The sequence below is a fragment of the Pelodiscus sinensis genome, chromosome 8, assembly GCF_052426305.1.
Source record: "Pelodiscus sinensis isolate ZL-2025 chromosome 8, ASM5242630v1, whole genome shotgun sequence".
Lineage (NCBI taxonomy): Eukaryota > Metazoa > Chordata > Testudines > Trionychidae > Pelodiscus > Pelodiscus sinensis.
The window spans coordinates 16,201,758-16,215,688 of NC_143059.1; the positions used below are offsets into that span (position 1 = coordinate 16,201,758).

The 13,931-nt window shown below is 43.3% G+C and overlaps 1 protein-coding gene across 2 annotated transcripts in view; it reads left to right on the plus strand.

Annotated features, from left to right (window-relative positions):
• The first annotated feature begins 236 nt into the window (after nt 1-236).
• CDHR1 (cadherin related family member 1) overlaps nt 237-13,931 on the plus strand; it is a 62,745-nt gene continuing 49,050 nt past the window's right edge. For both annotated transcript variants that reach the window (XM_025189622.3, XM_075934805.2), the window contains exons 1-5: nt 237-519; nt 1,235-1,330; nt 9,235-9,380; nt 10,910-10,960; nt 13,373-13,462. In XM_025189622.3, coding sequence (XP_025045407.2) covers nt 459-519; nt 1,235-1,330; nt 9,235-9,380; nt 10,910-10,960; nt 13,373-13,462 — 444 coding nt within the window. In that variant the 5' untranslated portion in view covers nt 237-458. The remainder of the gene's footprint in view (nt 520-1,234; nt 1,331-9,234; nt 9,381-10,909; nt 10,961-13,372; nt 13,463-13,931) is intronic.

Genomic DNA, 13,931 nt, shown 5'->3' on the forward strand with positions numbered 1-13,931 from the left:
AATAAAGCCAAAATCTAAAATAAATAGAAACCTCTCTTAGTTCTGAAAAGCAGAGGAGCAAGGTAGAGAATAACACATTTTTAAAAAAAATTCAGCTTTACCTGCCTTCTGGCTTCTACATTCAGGGAGAAGAAAGTGGTTCATTAGGCAAGCTAAGTACAGTACAAATAACAGACCCTGTGAGAGTGATGTTGATTCCTCCCAACCTTGTGTCAGAAATGAGTCCCACAGCTCCTTGCAAAGTAATTGGTCTAAGTACGTGGTAGGAAGGAGTTTCTTTAAATTCCTCAGAAATTAAGACGTGTCATCCGCTTAACATCTTAACATCTGTTACTGCCTCTCGCACATTTCACCACCCCACAGGTCGGAAGGAGACTTTGCCAGTCCCTTCAGACAAAAAAACAAACAAACCAAAACACCTTTGAAACAGAGAAGAAATTAGCCATTCCTTCAGTGAGATGAAGCATGCAAGACATTTCACCCCATCTTTCTTTCTCAATTTCGTGCATGTCTGTCTGGGTGAGTATGGCTTTCTTTTTGTTAATAAACACATAGGAGGACATGGCATAGCCAGTAGTAATCTTTATTGATGGGATAAAGTGGTCTTGAAATTGTTTCCTGAGAGACTAATCACTCTGCAAATGTTACCTCCTCTCTGTTTGCATATTTGCAGTTTTGTTACAAGTGGACTATTTTGATTCTTTAATTGTGAGTGATTAGAATGACAACTAATTTGCTTTCTTTTTCTTTTTAACTTTGTTGTCTGGCAGCAAGTAAGTAACTATTTAATTATGGCTTATTGCTCATTCCATAGGTGTCATTTAAAATATGTTTAGAATATTGAATAGTCATTGGCCAGGTGACAAACATACACACAGAGTGTATGGGAGCTGTATTCAGAAATCGTGAACGGTTGTGAAGATTACTTTGCAAGGAACAGTGTCTGAATGTTGAAGCTTTTGAGGCATATCCTATTTAGTTCTTTTTTTATTCTAGACTCATATTCTTTAAATGCTGATTTGAAGTATTGGTACAAGACCATAGAGGAACAATTTAACATATATATTTAAAAGGTAAAAAGTTCATTAGTGTAATTGGACATGTTACAAACGTGTATTATTCCCCAAAGGGCTGATCATTCTTTTGTTCAGAGAGGGAGAGGTAGGATAGGAAATTCAAGGTACGGCAGTTTATGCAATGCTTTTCTGTGGGTTCTGCTTTGTTTTAATTGCAGTCCAGGCCAATTATGCCCCGTACTTCTTTGATAATGGAGCCAGCAGTACAAATGGGAACATGGCACTTCTCAGCCTTTCAGAAGATACACCTGTTGGTCAGTATCACAGTTCTCATGTTTAAATTAATTCTAAAATTACTGTCATTTGTGCCTGGATCACTAAGAAGGTCTGGGAAGGCATGCAGTTTATTTTGTTGTGCTGTCTATTAACACATGCCCCAAATGTTCTAGTGGCTTTGCCTTTCATACGTTGAAATGTAATTCTTTCTCTCTTGATAGACCTTGTTACGTTTAAAATGGTCTGTATTTTGAAATCATTATTTTTCTCTCCCGCGCTATTGGTCACCTAATTCACCCAGGGCATGCAAGAAACTCACATGGTTAAAAATTTTGCCAATGACCCCAAGCTGGGAAGGGTTACAAGTACTTTGGAGGACAGGATTTGAAGACAGATAACCTTGCCAATTTGGAGAATTGGTCTGCATTCAGTAAGATGAAATTCAGTAAAGACAAGGTCAAAGTACTTCACTTGGGACAGTGGTCACCAACCAGTAGATCAGGATCTACTGGTAGATGTTGGGACCTTTGACAGGTGATCATGTCAGGTTTGTCCAGGGGGCTATTCAGTGCCAGCACTTCATCTGCCCCTCTAAGCACTGCTGTGTTGCTCCTGCCCTCTACTTTGGAGGTGCTCTCAACTCCTGGGAGCCTCCTGCTTGCTGTGCAGGGCACAAGAAGATAACGAGGGGGCAGTGATGTCAGGGTGCCCTTTCCCCTTCCTGTACTCCATCTCCACAGAGCAGAGGAGAGCAGGGATGGAGAGAGTTTGCTGGCTGCTTTTGGGAGTAGTGCAGGGCCAGGGTAAGGGTGAGCCTGTCTTAGCCCCCTGCACCACCACCCAGAAGTCACCTGTGGACTCTGCATTCTGAACCCTGGCCCCAGTCCTGAACCCCTCCTACACCCCAAACTCCCTCCAGAGCCAGCACCCTGAGTCCCCTCCTGCACCTCAACTCTCTGCCCCTGCCTCAGCTTAGAACCCCTCCCACACTCCAAATACTTTAGCTCAAGATCAGTGTCTGTATCCCCTTCCCATCCCTCTGCCCCCAGTCTGATAAAAGTGAGTGAAGATGGGGAATGGGAGAGAGGATGGAGTGAGCAGGGATGGGGCCTTGGAGAAGGGGAGGGAAGGAGGCAGGGCAAGGGTGTTTGGGTTTGAAGTAGATCCTGCATTGCACTTAAATTCAAAACGTGATCTCATGCTTAAAAAGGTTGGAGACCACTGACTTAGGGTATGTCTAAACTGTACTCTTATTTCAAAATAAGCCAGTCTGGAATAGTTATTCCAAAATAGCTTATTTCAAAATAGCAAGTCTACACTGCAGGGAAACCTCAAAATTAGTTTGAGGCAGGCATCCCTAAAGTAGACATGCTATCTCAGTTTAGAGCTCCAGGAGGCACTGGGGAGGAATAACTTAGAATGGCCTGGTGAGGGGCTATTTCAAGACAGCAACAGTAGAGCATCTACACATGCCTTATTTCAAAATGCCTATGTCAGTATAGGCATTATTCCTCGTAGAATGAGTTTTACAGATTTCGGAATAAACTGTCCGTTATTTCATAATTATTTTCAAATAACAGAATGGCTGTGTAGACGTTCACATTGCTATTTTGAAATAATGCTAGTTATCTCAGTATAGACACACCCTTAGAAAGGAAACATCAACTGTGCAACTACAAAATGGGGAATAACTGACAAGGCAGTAGTACTGCAGAAAAGCATTTAGGGGGGAGTTTGGATCTCAGATTGAAGGAGTCAACAGTGGGATGCAGCTGTGAAAAACACAAACATTATTCTTGGATGTTTTATTGCTGTCATATATAAGACATAGGAGATATTTGCTCCCCTCTTTTGGCATTGGTAACACTTCAGTTGAGTGCTGTGTCCAGTTCGGGCACCACACATTAAGAAAGATGTGACCAAATTGGAAACACCAGAGGAGAGTTACAAAGAAGGTAAAACATTTAGAAAACCTGATCCGAGAGGAAAGGTTTAAAAAACTGGGCATGTGTAATTTACAGAAGAGAAGTCTGAGGGGAGACCTGATAACAATCTTCAAATATGTAAGGTTGTTATAAAGAGGACAATGATCAATTGTTTTCCATGCCCACCAAAGACAGAATAAGGAGTAGTTGGCTTAGTTTTCAGTAAGGGAGACTTAGGTTGGATATTAACAAAAACATTTGACTATACTGATACTATAAGCACCTGAACAGGTTACCTAGGGAGGTGTGGATTCTCATCACTAGAGGTTGGACGGACACCTATTGGGGATGTTCTGTGTATACTTGGTCCTGATTCTGCACAGAGGGATGGACTACAAGAACTTTTGACTTCCCTTCCAGCCCTACATTTCAATGATTTTATTATTCTAAGGCTCCTTCCCCTTCTTACCTCCCCACCCCCCAGGCGAAGGATCCATGTAGAGCAGCTGCCTCCGTAGTATTGTGCTGTTTATTGAGCACTGCTTGTGTGCTGAGTTTTGAACTAAGCAGGGAGGATACACGTTTCCTCTCCTCATGCAGATTGCAATTTACGGAACAGATTGTGACTTTACCAGTTACTCTTATGTTTTACCCTGTCCCTACATGAATGATACTCTGTTTACTTCTGTTTATGACAGGAGGGGGCAGTTTGCTTGTACCCTCACATAGGATTTTGGTTGGATTTTTAATTTACTTCTTTTGCAGCAAGTGGAGTCAGCATGCCAAGGATAGATTTTTAATTAGCATTAACACTGTGCTGGAAAGTGTTCCTAGGGTGTTAATGATATGGAGAGCTTGTGCTTTCAGATATAACTCATCCTAGGCTGAACTGGGATAGAAATTGCAATCAAACCATTAAATTTCTATGACATATTAACTACCGTGTAGTCACATAACCAAGTGTATCCGTTCTACCGGGGAAAAAAAACCTGCTCAGGAAATAGTAGGGCATAAAGATCAACAAACCCCATTGTTTCCTATTTGAAGACCTCAGCAATATCCAACATGAATTTCAGTGTTTCATATTATCTTCAGCAGTAGAAATTTCCTGCTGCCTTTATAAGATAGTATCAGAGGGATAGCCATGTTAGTCTGAATCTGCAAAAATGGCGAGGAGTCCTGTGGCACCTTATAGACTAACCGAAGTGTTGGAGCATAAGCTTTTGTGGGCAAAGACCCACTTTGAAGTGGATCTTTGCCCACGAAAGCTTATGCTCCAACACTTCAGTTAGTCTATAAGGTGACACAGGACTCCTCACCGCTTTTATAAGAAAGTCCCTAAAAACTGCAGCAGGTAAAAGGCTTTGATTACCGAAAGAGATTTTGTCTAGTGCTCAGGCTTACAAAGAAGATGCCAGATCGCATGGCTACTATTTGACTTATAGTGGTGTTCCTACTATGCAGATCCTTCTTTTTTCCCTCATAAAGGATGAAAACTGTGCAAAGGGACCCTTACTGGGTTTTTGGTCACTCAGGGCATGTCTACACTAGAGAGAAGATTGACCCTCCAGAGGTCAATCTTCTCGCATTTGATTTAGCACAGGGGTTCCCAAACTTTTTGACATGGGGACCAGTAAATCCATTCATGAACTTTTGGAGGACCGGTAACATTCATTTGCATATTCATTAATCAAATGATGAATATTCAAATAAGTTGTTTCTGGTCCTCCCAAAGCCCCCAGTGCCAGCTTTAGCAAAGCTTTTGATATGGTCACCCACAATATTCTTGCCAGGAAGTTAAGGAATATGGATTGGATAAATGGACTGTAAGATGGACAGAAAGCTGGGTAGACCAGGGTTTCCCAAACGTTTTACTTTAGTTGGAACCCTTTTTTTTCAGTACTGTTTTTTGCAGCCCAAAAATATAAACACATAAAATACAAACTGAGAAAATACCAGACATATAAATGTCTGGTATTTTCTAATTAGGTACGTTTTATTATTACTAGATGTATCAGTTTGTAGTTTCAAACTGCCTGGCTGGTAAATGTGTCAGTCTGGCTTCCCGCCAGCCGATTTGCTCCCCTCCCCTGCTTCCCCCGCTGCGCCTCCGGCCAGCCCCACTTTCCCCAACCCCCTCTGGACAGCTAGTTCTCCCCCGCTTCTCCTCCCAATCTCCCTTGGCCAGCCCCACTGCCCGCGTCCAGCCCTGCTTCCGGAGGCCGCTTCTCTCCCCCCCCCCCCACATCTTCCCCAGACAGCTCCCTGCTCCCAACCTTGCACCCCCCGGCAGCCTTGCTTCTGCAGCCCCCCAATCTCCCCGGCCCATCCCGATTCCCCCGTCCAGTGCTGCTTCCAGTGGCCAGCTCTCCCCTCCTCCTCCTCCGCCCTTTCCCCTCTCCCCCCCCCCCCCCCCCCGACCGCCCCTAGCTACGCCTCTGCCAGGAGCCAGAACATCCGGCTGCAGCCTCTGCCCAGGCCGGCCGAGGGCTTGGGGGACCCGGCGCCACATGGGCACTCCGGGAGCCCGGAACACCCCAGCAATCACTCTGACGCCCGGTATTTTTTTTCCACCTATTGTGTTAGGTGCTGTACCGGGCTCCGGCCCATAGTTTGGGAAACGCTGATTTAGCAGGTCTAATGCAGACCTGTAAATTGAAGGCTGAGGGCAGCCCCTGCCAGCGTATGGTACTCCTTCTTCTGCAAGGAGTAAGGGAACCAGACAAGAACATGTGCTCGCATCGGCTTCCCGCTGTGTGAACCCCACCACAGATCAGCTTAACGTAAGCCAACTGCAGTTAGGCATTTTGCATAGTTGGAGTTGTGTACCTTAAAATGACCTTCCTGGTCTAGTATAGCTCAGGCCTCAGTTTCCATCCTGCAGATAGTTCAGTAGGAAAAAGTGGGTTTGCACAAGTTCAGATTGAAATACCTTCTCATGCACTTGCATAAAATTCTTCTTCTGTAGCCCTTATGCTGCATGCTCTATTAGATGGTTATGTGTTTCTTAGGCATGATATTATCATTGCTACTTATTTGTATTGGGGCAGTTCCTAGGAGTCCTGATGATGGAACAGGACCTCTATTGTGTTAGGTACTGTACAAACACAACAAAAAAAGTGATACTTTCCTGAAAGAGTGCGAGACTGGGAGCCAGGATTCTAGGTTGCCCCTGGCTTGCTGTGAGATCTTGGGCTTCTTTGACTCAGTTTCCCCATCTGTACAGGGGGTGTATTATTAGTTTGCTGCACAGTGCTATTGTTGGACTTAATTGAAGTATTTGCTTTCCATAGATGAAAGGTATCATGTACCGCAAATGTCAAGCACTATTTTTATCAGTAATGTTCATGGCATCTGAAACTCCCAGCATAGCTTTTTAAACAGATAATACAAGTGGAACAGCTGCCACAGACAGCCAAATGTGCTAAAAATCCACAGCAGGATGTCTCAGAAAGGCAGAAAAAATCAGCTGGAAGGCAAAAAACAGCTACACATTTGGAGAGAAAATAGACAGGACAGAGCTATAGAAGGGTGAAGAGAGAGAAAGTGAGAAATGTGAAAGTGAGGCAATTAAGAAGTGAAAAGTTATAATACAAAAAAAGTGAGAAAAAGACTGCATTGACACTGAAGTAATGGAGTTAATCCAGATATAAGTCTGTAAAAATGAGAGCAGAATCTGGCCTGAAACGTGCTTGAAATCAAGACCAAAATTTTCAAAAACAGGATATTAGAAGTCAGTGGGAGCTACTGGATGTTCATCACTTTTGAAAATCAGCTCTTTTATATAAGAAGCTATGTAGATACTTCACCATAACATCCTATTTTTGAGACCCATCTCAGAACACTTCCCTTCCCTTACCCCTCCCCCCCACCTCCACTTTTATTTTATTTTGCAGTAAAGCAAAAATAACTCTTAGACTTCTCTGTGCCTTTTTTAATTACTTTGTGAATTACAAAGTTATATTTATAGGTTCCCTGGGAATTTTTAAATGGAAAAGCCTAAGGAAAGCATCATTTGGTTTGCAATTTTGTGAACCTGTTTTTCAAACTCTTTGTATTTGTTGGGTTGGGGTAAGCTGGATCTTGGCAGTGTGAATTATCAGCATTCCTCTTGTCCTCTGCTACTATTTGCAAAATATAAACTTTTACTATAAGAAAGAACCACATTTTTAGCATTTCCAGTCACAGAGATCCCCATGCACATGAGACCTATTGCAGTGCTGTCTGGTTGAGTCTTCCAGTGGTTTGCCTGGTGCAGAAACCATCAAAGACAGTGAACCACAGAGTGACCTTAAACATAGGATGGCAATCTTACAAAACTCAGTGCTTCTGAATTGTTTTAACCAGGAACCAGGGGAAACATAGTGTTTTCATCTGACAATACACAAGAGTCTTGTTGGGAGCCCACTTCAGCCGTGTTTGTTTCTAGGAAAGCACACTTCATATCTTTGTGTGCTTGCCTCATTCATGCTTCCATTGGCAGAGCCAGGGAAAATGAATTGCCTGACCACACAACTTCTTCAGCCATGACCCTTTTTTAAGGAGAAAGAGCTACAACTTGTTGTGAGCTGTCTGCTGTGTAAGCAAACGTCACTACTCATGCAGCCAGTAGTTTCTCAGATACCATATTTTGTATATAGTAGAACGTTAGCCACAATGTAAAATACACGTTTCCATAAGCATGCTTTTGTGCACTGATATAATTTTCAGAGTTGTTTTCCAATTTAACGAGAGAACGACCTTTCTAGGAGTTAGATTGAGCATTGAACATCAGGACTCCTGAGTTCTACATCTGACTCTGGCACTAACTTGTAATATATGTCAGATAATTCACATAACGTGTATGTGCCTCAGTTTACCCACACAATAACAACGTCAGGCCCACTTAATTGGCCTTTGAAAATTACTTTAAAAATCCTGGGATGCAGGGTGCTATATAAATGTGAAGTAGGATAATGGACTTTCAAGGATATTGCCCAATTAATATCCCACAATGGTTTGAAAAGGTAGATGGTACAGTCCCTCAGGACAGGACACTTTTGTGTGGTCAGGTAATTTGTTTTTCCTGGATCTGTCAATGGGAGCATGAATGATGCAAGCACACAGAGAGATGAAGTGTGCTTTCCTAGAAACTACAAAAGCCTGGCACCATCCTCCCTAGTATTTAAAAATAGAAACAACAACCTCTTTTTGCTCCTCTCATAGGAAAGTTAGAGGGGCTCATTGGTTATTTGGTTGTGTGTGAGTAAGTGGGCAGGTGGGTCAAGAATTTCAATGAAAGGAAAGCTAAGTGCAAGGGAAGAGGTTGGCATTTATTTAGTTCTAAGATTGGACAAGTCTGCGGCCAGTCTGACCTAATTGTCAGGGGTGAGTTCCATAGTGCAGGTCCAGCTCCTGGGGAAGTTGTCTTCGGCATTCACAGGGCTCTTCATATTGATTGACAGTTCCATGGCTGTCCTGGGAGTATGGGCCGCAATCTTCCCGCCAGTGGCAGATGGACCATGGTTAGCTGGGCAGCCAATAGCACCGAAGAGACAAGGAGTCAAGTGCTGTGAACCAGTTTAACAATGGGAGAGGAGATACCCTCAATAGTGGGGAACGTTATAGAGGATACCAATTATTCAGAGCTCTTCTTCCCACCAGCATCACCTCAGGCTTGTCTGGGTTCAGGGTGAGCCAGCTGCTCTTCAGCCAAATGAACAGTATTAAGGCACTGAATTTGGTGGTATTCAACAGCTCAGGGCTCTGGAAGGGGAGGACCACACCAATTCTCTGGGGTAACCAATCCTCAGAAAACTATGAATCATAACTATGGAACCATATCTTCCAGGGTTCACTTTGTTCTGACCTTCAACTCTATGACTGTCTGAATACATCCCCATAAATTGGAGCTGATTCACAAAATTTCACTAACCATAGCAAGGTTCTAAATGCATAAGAGACAATGAATTGAAAATATGCACTGATCCAAGGTACTCTTGGGAAGTCTTGTGGAAGGGCTAACTCTGTCTTTCCAGGTACACATGTGTACACTCTGAATGGAACCGACCCCGAAGGAGATCCTGTGACCTATGGAATGACCTGTGAAGCTGGGTCAAGAAGTTACTTTGCCATTGATACAAACTTTGGAAATGTCACCCTGGTTGAGGAGCTAGATAGAGAGGTAATGCACAACGACGTAGCACCTATCTACATGTGACTGTAATGGAGTCAAGTTTTTAATTTGATTAGTAACTTTAAGGGGCATTGTCAGTTCAAAACCTAGTGTGAATGGTGGATTCTCTGTAACTTGAATTTTTTCAGACATAATTTGAGGACTTGAAAACACTGTCAGAGGTTATGGGCCTGTTACATGCATGGGTGGGTGAGGTTCCTGTGGCTAGCACCCTTCCACTTTAGACCCCTCCCCTCCTGGGGCCCAGAACCAGTTCCCCCCAGGGCCTGGCAAAGTCACTCATCAGCCCTGATACAGTCTATTAGTGCACTTGTCACCTCCTTTTCCATTTTGTGTACAACACTGCTTCTCTCAAAGGACTGTGGAGTACACAGCTGTTAAACTCTTGCCAAATTGAAAATGCACTCTCTTTCCACTCGGTGTTCCGCCTAGTCCCTGAAGCAGTTACGGTTTTCTAATCACAGGAGAGGGAATTTTAATTTCATTAGGATTCTCCCAAATGTAGGATGAGTTGGGTTCTCAATAATAACTTTTCAAGAACAGATTGATGATGGTACCCAAAGATGAATATTGCTCTGTATATATGCCCTTTCCCACATGCACACAAGGGTATTTTCTTAGGTGTCAGACCTGCAAATAAGTATTGAGCTGCTGCTGTTAAACTTCCTTCAATATTTTGTTTGGGACTAATTACAAATAATAGAAATAAAAGCCACTGAAATGGTTTAAGAAACATGTCTCCAGTTAAATGAAAGTGCTTCCTGTCAGCTCAGGATAGTCTCACCAAACAGGGCATGTTAGGCAACCTTGTTCCAAGATCAGACATTTAATGCCTGATATGACCTGTTTGGGTTAAATCCTTTCCAGATGAGGTGGCTCAATATTTATTAAATACCTTACACTACTGTATGCCAAGTGAGCAGAAGTTTCACACCTCACCTGTTTAGTTAGGATTTTCTTGGCTTTCAGCAGCTCACACATAGAAATTGCTGGACCAAATTGCATGTTCCATCCAGTTGAGCAGACAGCCGGCACAGGCCCCAGGGTGGCGGGAAGATGGCCTTGTCCTCCCAGAAAAGGCAGGGTCTTGGGACAAAGGGGCGGGGCTGGTGCAGCCAGTCCCCCACACCAATTGGAGCACATTTCACAGCGGCACCCGGCAGCAGCCAGGAGCCCCAAGACTCTGAATCGCCAGGGTCTGGAGCAACTGCCCCATTTGTCCCCCTGCTCCAGTTGATGGGCAGGGGTCTATCTAGTCCAGCATCCCACAGTGGCCAGCACTGGATGCCTCAGAAGGAAGTACAAGAAACCCCACAAAATGCCAATTTATCCTAATCCCTAATAAAGATCAGCTTATGCCCCAAAATCTGAGGTTTTATCTCCTTTGCAATACTCTTTGCTAGTGTTAACTGTTATAATTCTGGATATTCTTGTAATCCATTTAAACACACAAACCATCCTTGAATAATCTTGCTGAATATTAGACGTCTGTTTATATGAACTGTCTTTGTTTGCAGAAAGAAGATGAGATTGAAGTTATAGTCAGTATTTCCGATGGCCTGAGTACGGTGAGTATTCACATATGCCAAAGCTTGTCAAACTCATTCTGGCTGCATTAGCCACTGTGAGGACAGTATCTCGTTATGTACAAAAACATGGTCCAATAAGGGTCCTACGTGACTCTTACAAGATTTGACGAAATCACAGTAACTCACTTCTAAATCCAGCTCCTTGCCAGCAATCAAACTAATGTTGGTTTCTGTGGTTCAAGGCAAAAGTCTGCCTCAAAGGAGGCTGTAGAGCCAGAGAGTCTTCTCATAAAAGGTGCCGAGACCCCAGTAGGTTTCAAGACCAAAGCAGTGTGGGCTTGACCAGGTTTTGGAGACTCCTAATGAAAAATTCAGTGTTGTAGGAATTTGTGTTGGAGAGTCAGTAGCTGATGTTCCTCCCTGAGTAATTACTGCACCTGCATTGCACTAAGAAGCTACGGGTTGTCTGGAATGTTGCTTTTGGGGTTTAGTTTGGTTTTGTAGTTGTTGGAGCTCTGGTCATTTCTGAGTGTTAAGAACCTAATGTCATTTTTGCAGGGATATTTGAAGTGACTGCCAATGTCCCTTCCTCATTCCACTATGAGACCCATCCATTTCCCTGTTATTTTTACTTGGTTTAAATATAAGAAGGGTGGTTTTATGATTACAGCACAGGACTGAAAGTCAGAAAACTTGGGGGGCAATTTCTAGATGTTCCGTAAAACTATCCATGGGACCTTGAGCAAATCACTTAGGCCCAGATCCTCAGAGTGTTTTGATGCCTCACTCCCATTGAGGGAAAACTGAAAGAACTGAGCTTGTTTCGTTTAGAAAAGAGAAGACTGAGAGAGGACACGATAGCAGCTTTCAAGGATCTAAAAGGGTGTAAGAAGGAGGAAGGAGAAAAATTGTTCTGCTTGGCCTCTGAGGATAGGACAAGACACAATAGGTTTAAATTGCAGCAAAAGCAGTTTAGGTGGCACATTAGGAAAAACTTCTCATTAGGATGGTGAATCACGGGAATTAATTGCCTAGGGAGGCTGTGGAATCTCCATCACTGCAGATATTTAAGAGCAGGTTGGATAGACACCTGTCAGGGATGATCTAGATGGTGTTTGGTCCTGCCATGAGGGCAGGAGACTGGAATTGATGATCTCTCAAGGTCCCTTCCAGATCTAGAATTCTATGATTCTAGGATACCTTTGAGGATCTGGGCCTTACTCTGTGGCTACGTCTAGACTGGCATGATTTTCCGGAAATGCTTTTAACAGAAAAGTTTTCCATTAAAAGCATTTTTGGAAAAGAGCGTCTAGATTGGCACGGACGCTTTTCCGCAAAAGCACTTTTTGCGGAAAAGCATCCGTGGCCAATCTAGACGCGCTTTTGAGCAAAAAAAACCCAATCGCCATTTTCACGATCGGGGCTTTTTTGTGCAAAACAAATCTCAGCTGTCTACACTGGCCCTTTTGCGCAAAAGTTTTGCTCAAAAGGGACTTTTGCCCGAATGGGAGCAGCATAGTATTTCCGCAAAAAGCACTGATTTCTTACAGTAGGAAGTCAATGCTTTTGTGGAAATTCAAGCGGCCAGTGTAGACAGCTGGCAAATTTTTCCAGAAAAGCGGCTGATTTTCCGGAAAAACTGGCCAGTCTAGACACAGCCTGTGTGTTTTCATTTTTTCATCTGTAAAACGGAGATGATGATAATCTGCAATGCTTCCATATTCAGAGGCGTGTTGTGAGAATAACCATTCAGGAAGATCAGATACAATGACAAGGAATGCCCTAGAAATTCCCCTAAATAAAAGCCTCTGGATCACGTTTACCTCTTCACTTCACAAAACATGGTACAGTTTTGCTGGGAATTGATATGAGCTACCACATTCCATCCCAGAAGGGTTGCTTTATGTTGGATGGCAAAGTGACCTTTCATGGTATAAATGGGGCCCCCCTCTCAAAGTTAGTTGTGTGCATTTGCACATGCCCCCTTAATGCGCACTGGAATTGTGGCATCCAGTGAAGTATCTGGGCGCATCATAGTCAGCTGAGCACCTACCCAGCCTTGCCTGTGCACAGATGTCTCATTCATTTGCATGCTTCAGGAGACTTTGAACCTCTTGACGGGTCCAGTAAGTGAGACACAAGCTTTGAAAATCAGCCCCACCATCTGTTGTTCGTAGAGCACCTTGGAAGTTCTGAAAGTCATTGTATACATCAGTAAAGAATCGTCTCAGGGAAAGCTTTGCATCTCAGGGAACGGTTAGCATTGCCTTTTTAAAAAACAATCCTTTAAGAAGCATATGATGTTTTCCCGTTCCATTTTCCTACTGACTGCAAGTATCTTAACAAAGCAAGTAGTCACGCCTTAGCCAGTCAGGATCCTAGCATGCAAAGAAACAAGTAGATAGTGCAATTTAGTTTATTTCAATAAGTGTTCATTGTATTCCACTCCAGGTTGCCGAAAAAGTCCGAATACTTGTAACAGATGCCAACGACGAGAGTCCAGAGTTTATCAACACACCTTATATAGTCCAAGTCCCAGAGGTTGGTTTGGGTTTTTTTTCCCCGATGCTGTAAGTACATTTGATGGGAAGCAGGGAAAAGGAGCTAGTGCATTTTCTGTAACATAGTATCACTGAGGGTATGTCTACATTAGCCACCCTAGTTCGAACTAGGGTGGTAGCGTAGACATACCCTGAGGGTGTGTCTACACTGCACTGTAGCTCGAAATAAGCTCATCCATTTGAGCTACGCAAATGGTGTAGCTTATTTTGAGATAATTTCTAAATAGCTTATTTTGAAATTTGGTGCTGTCTACACAGCACTTATTTTGAAATAAACAGTTATTCCAAAACATCCTTTACTCCTCATAGCATGAGTTTTACAAGGACGTTGGAATAGCAAGCCCGTTATATTTTGAAATAACGGGCATGCCCAAAAGATGCGGAATAGCTATTTCGGGATACTGAAGGTATCCCAAAATAGCGCTGCAGTGTAGTCATAGCCTAGGTGA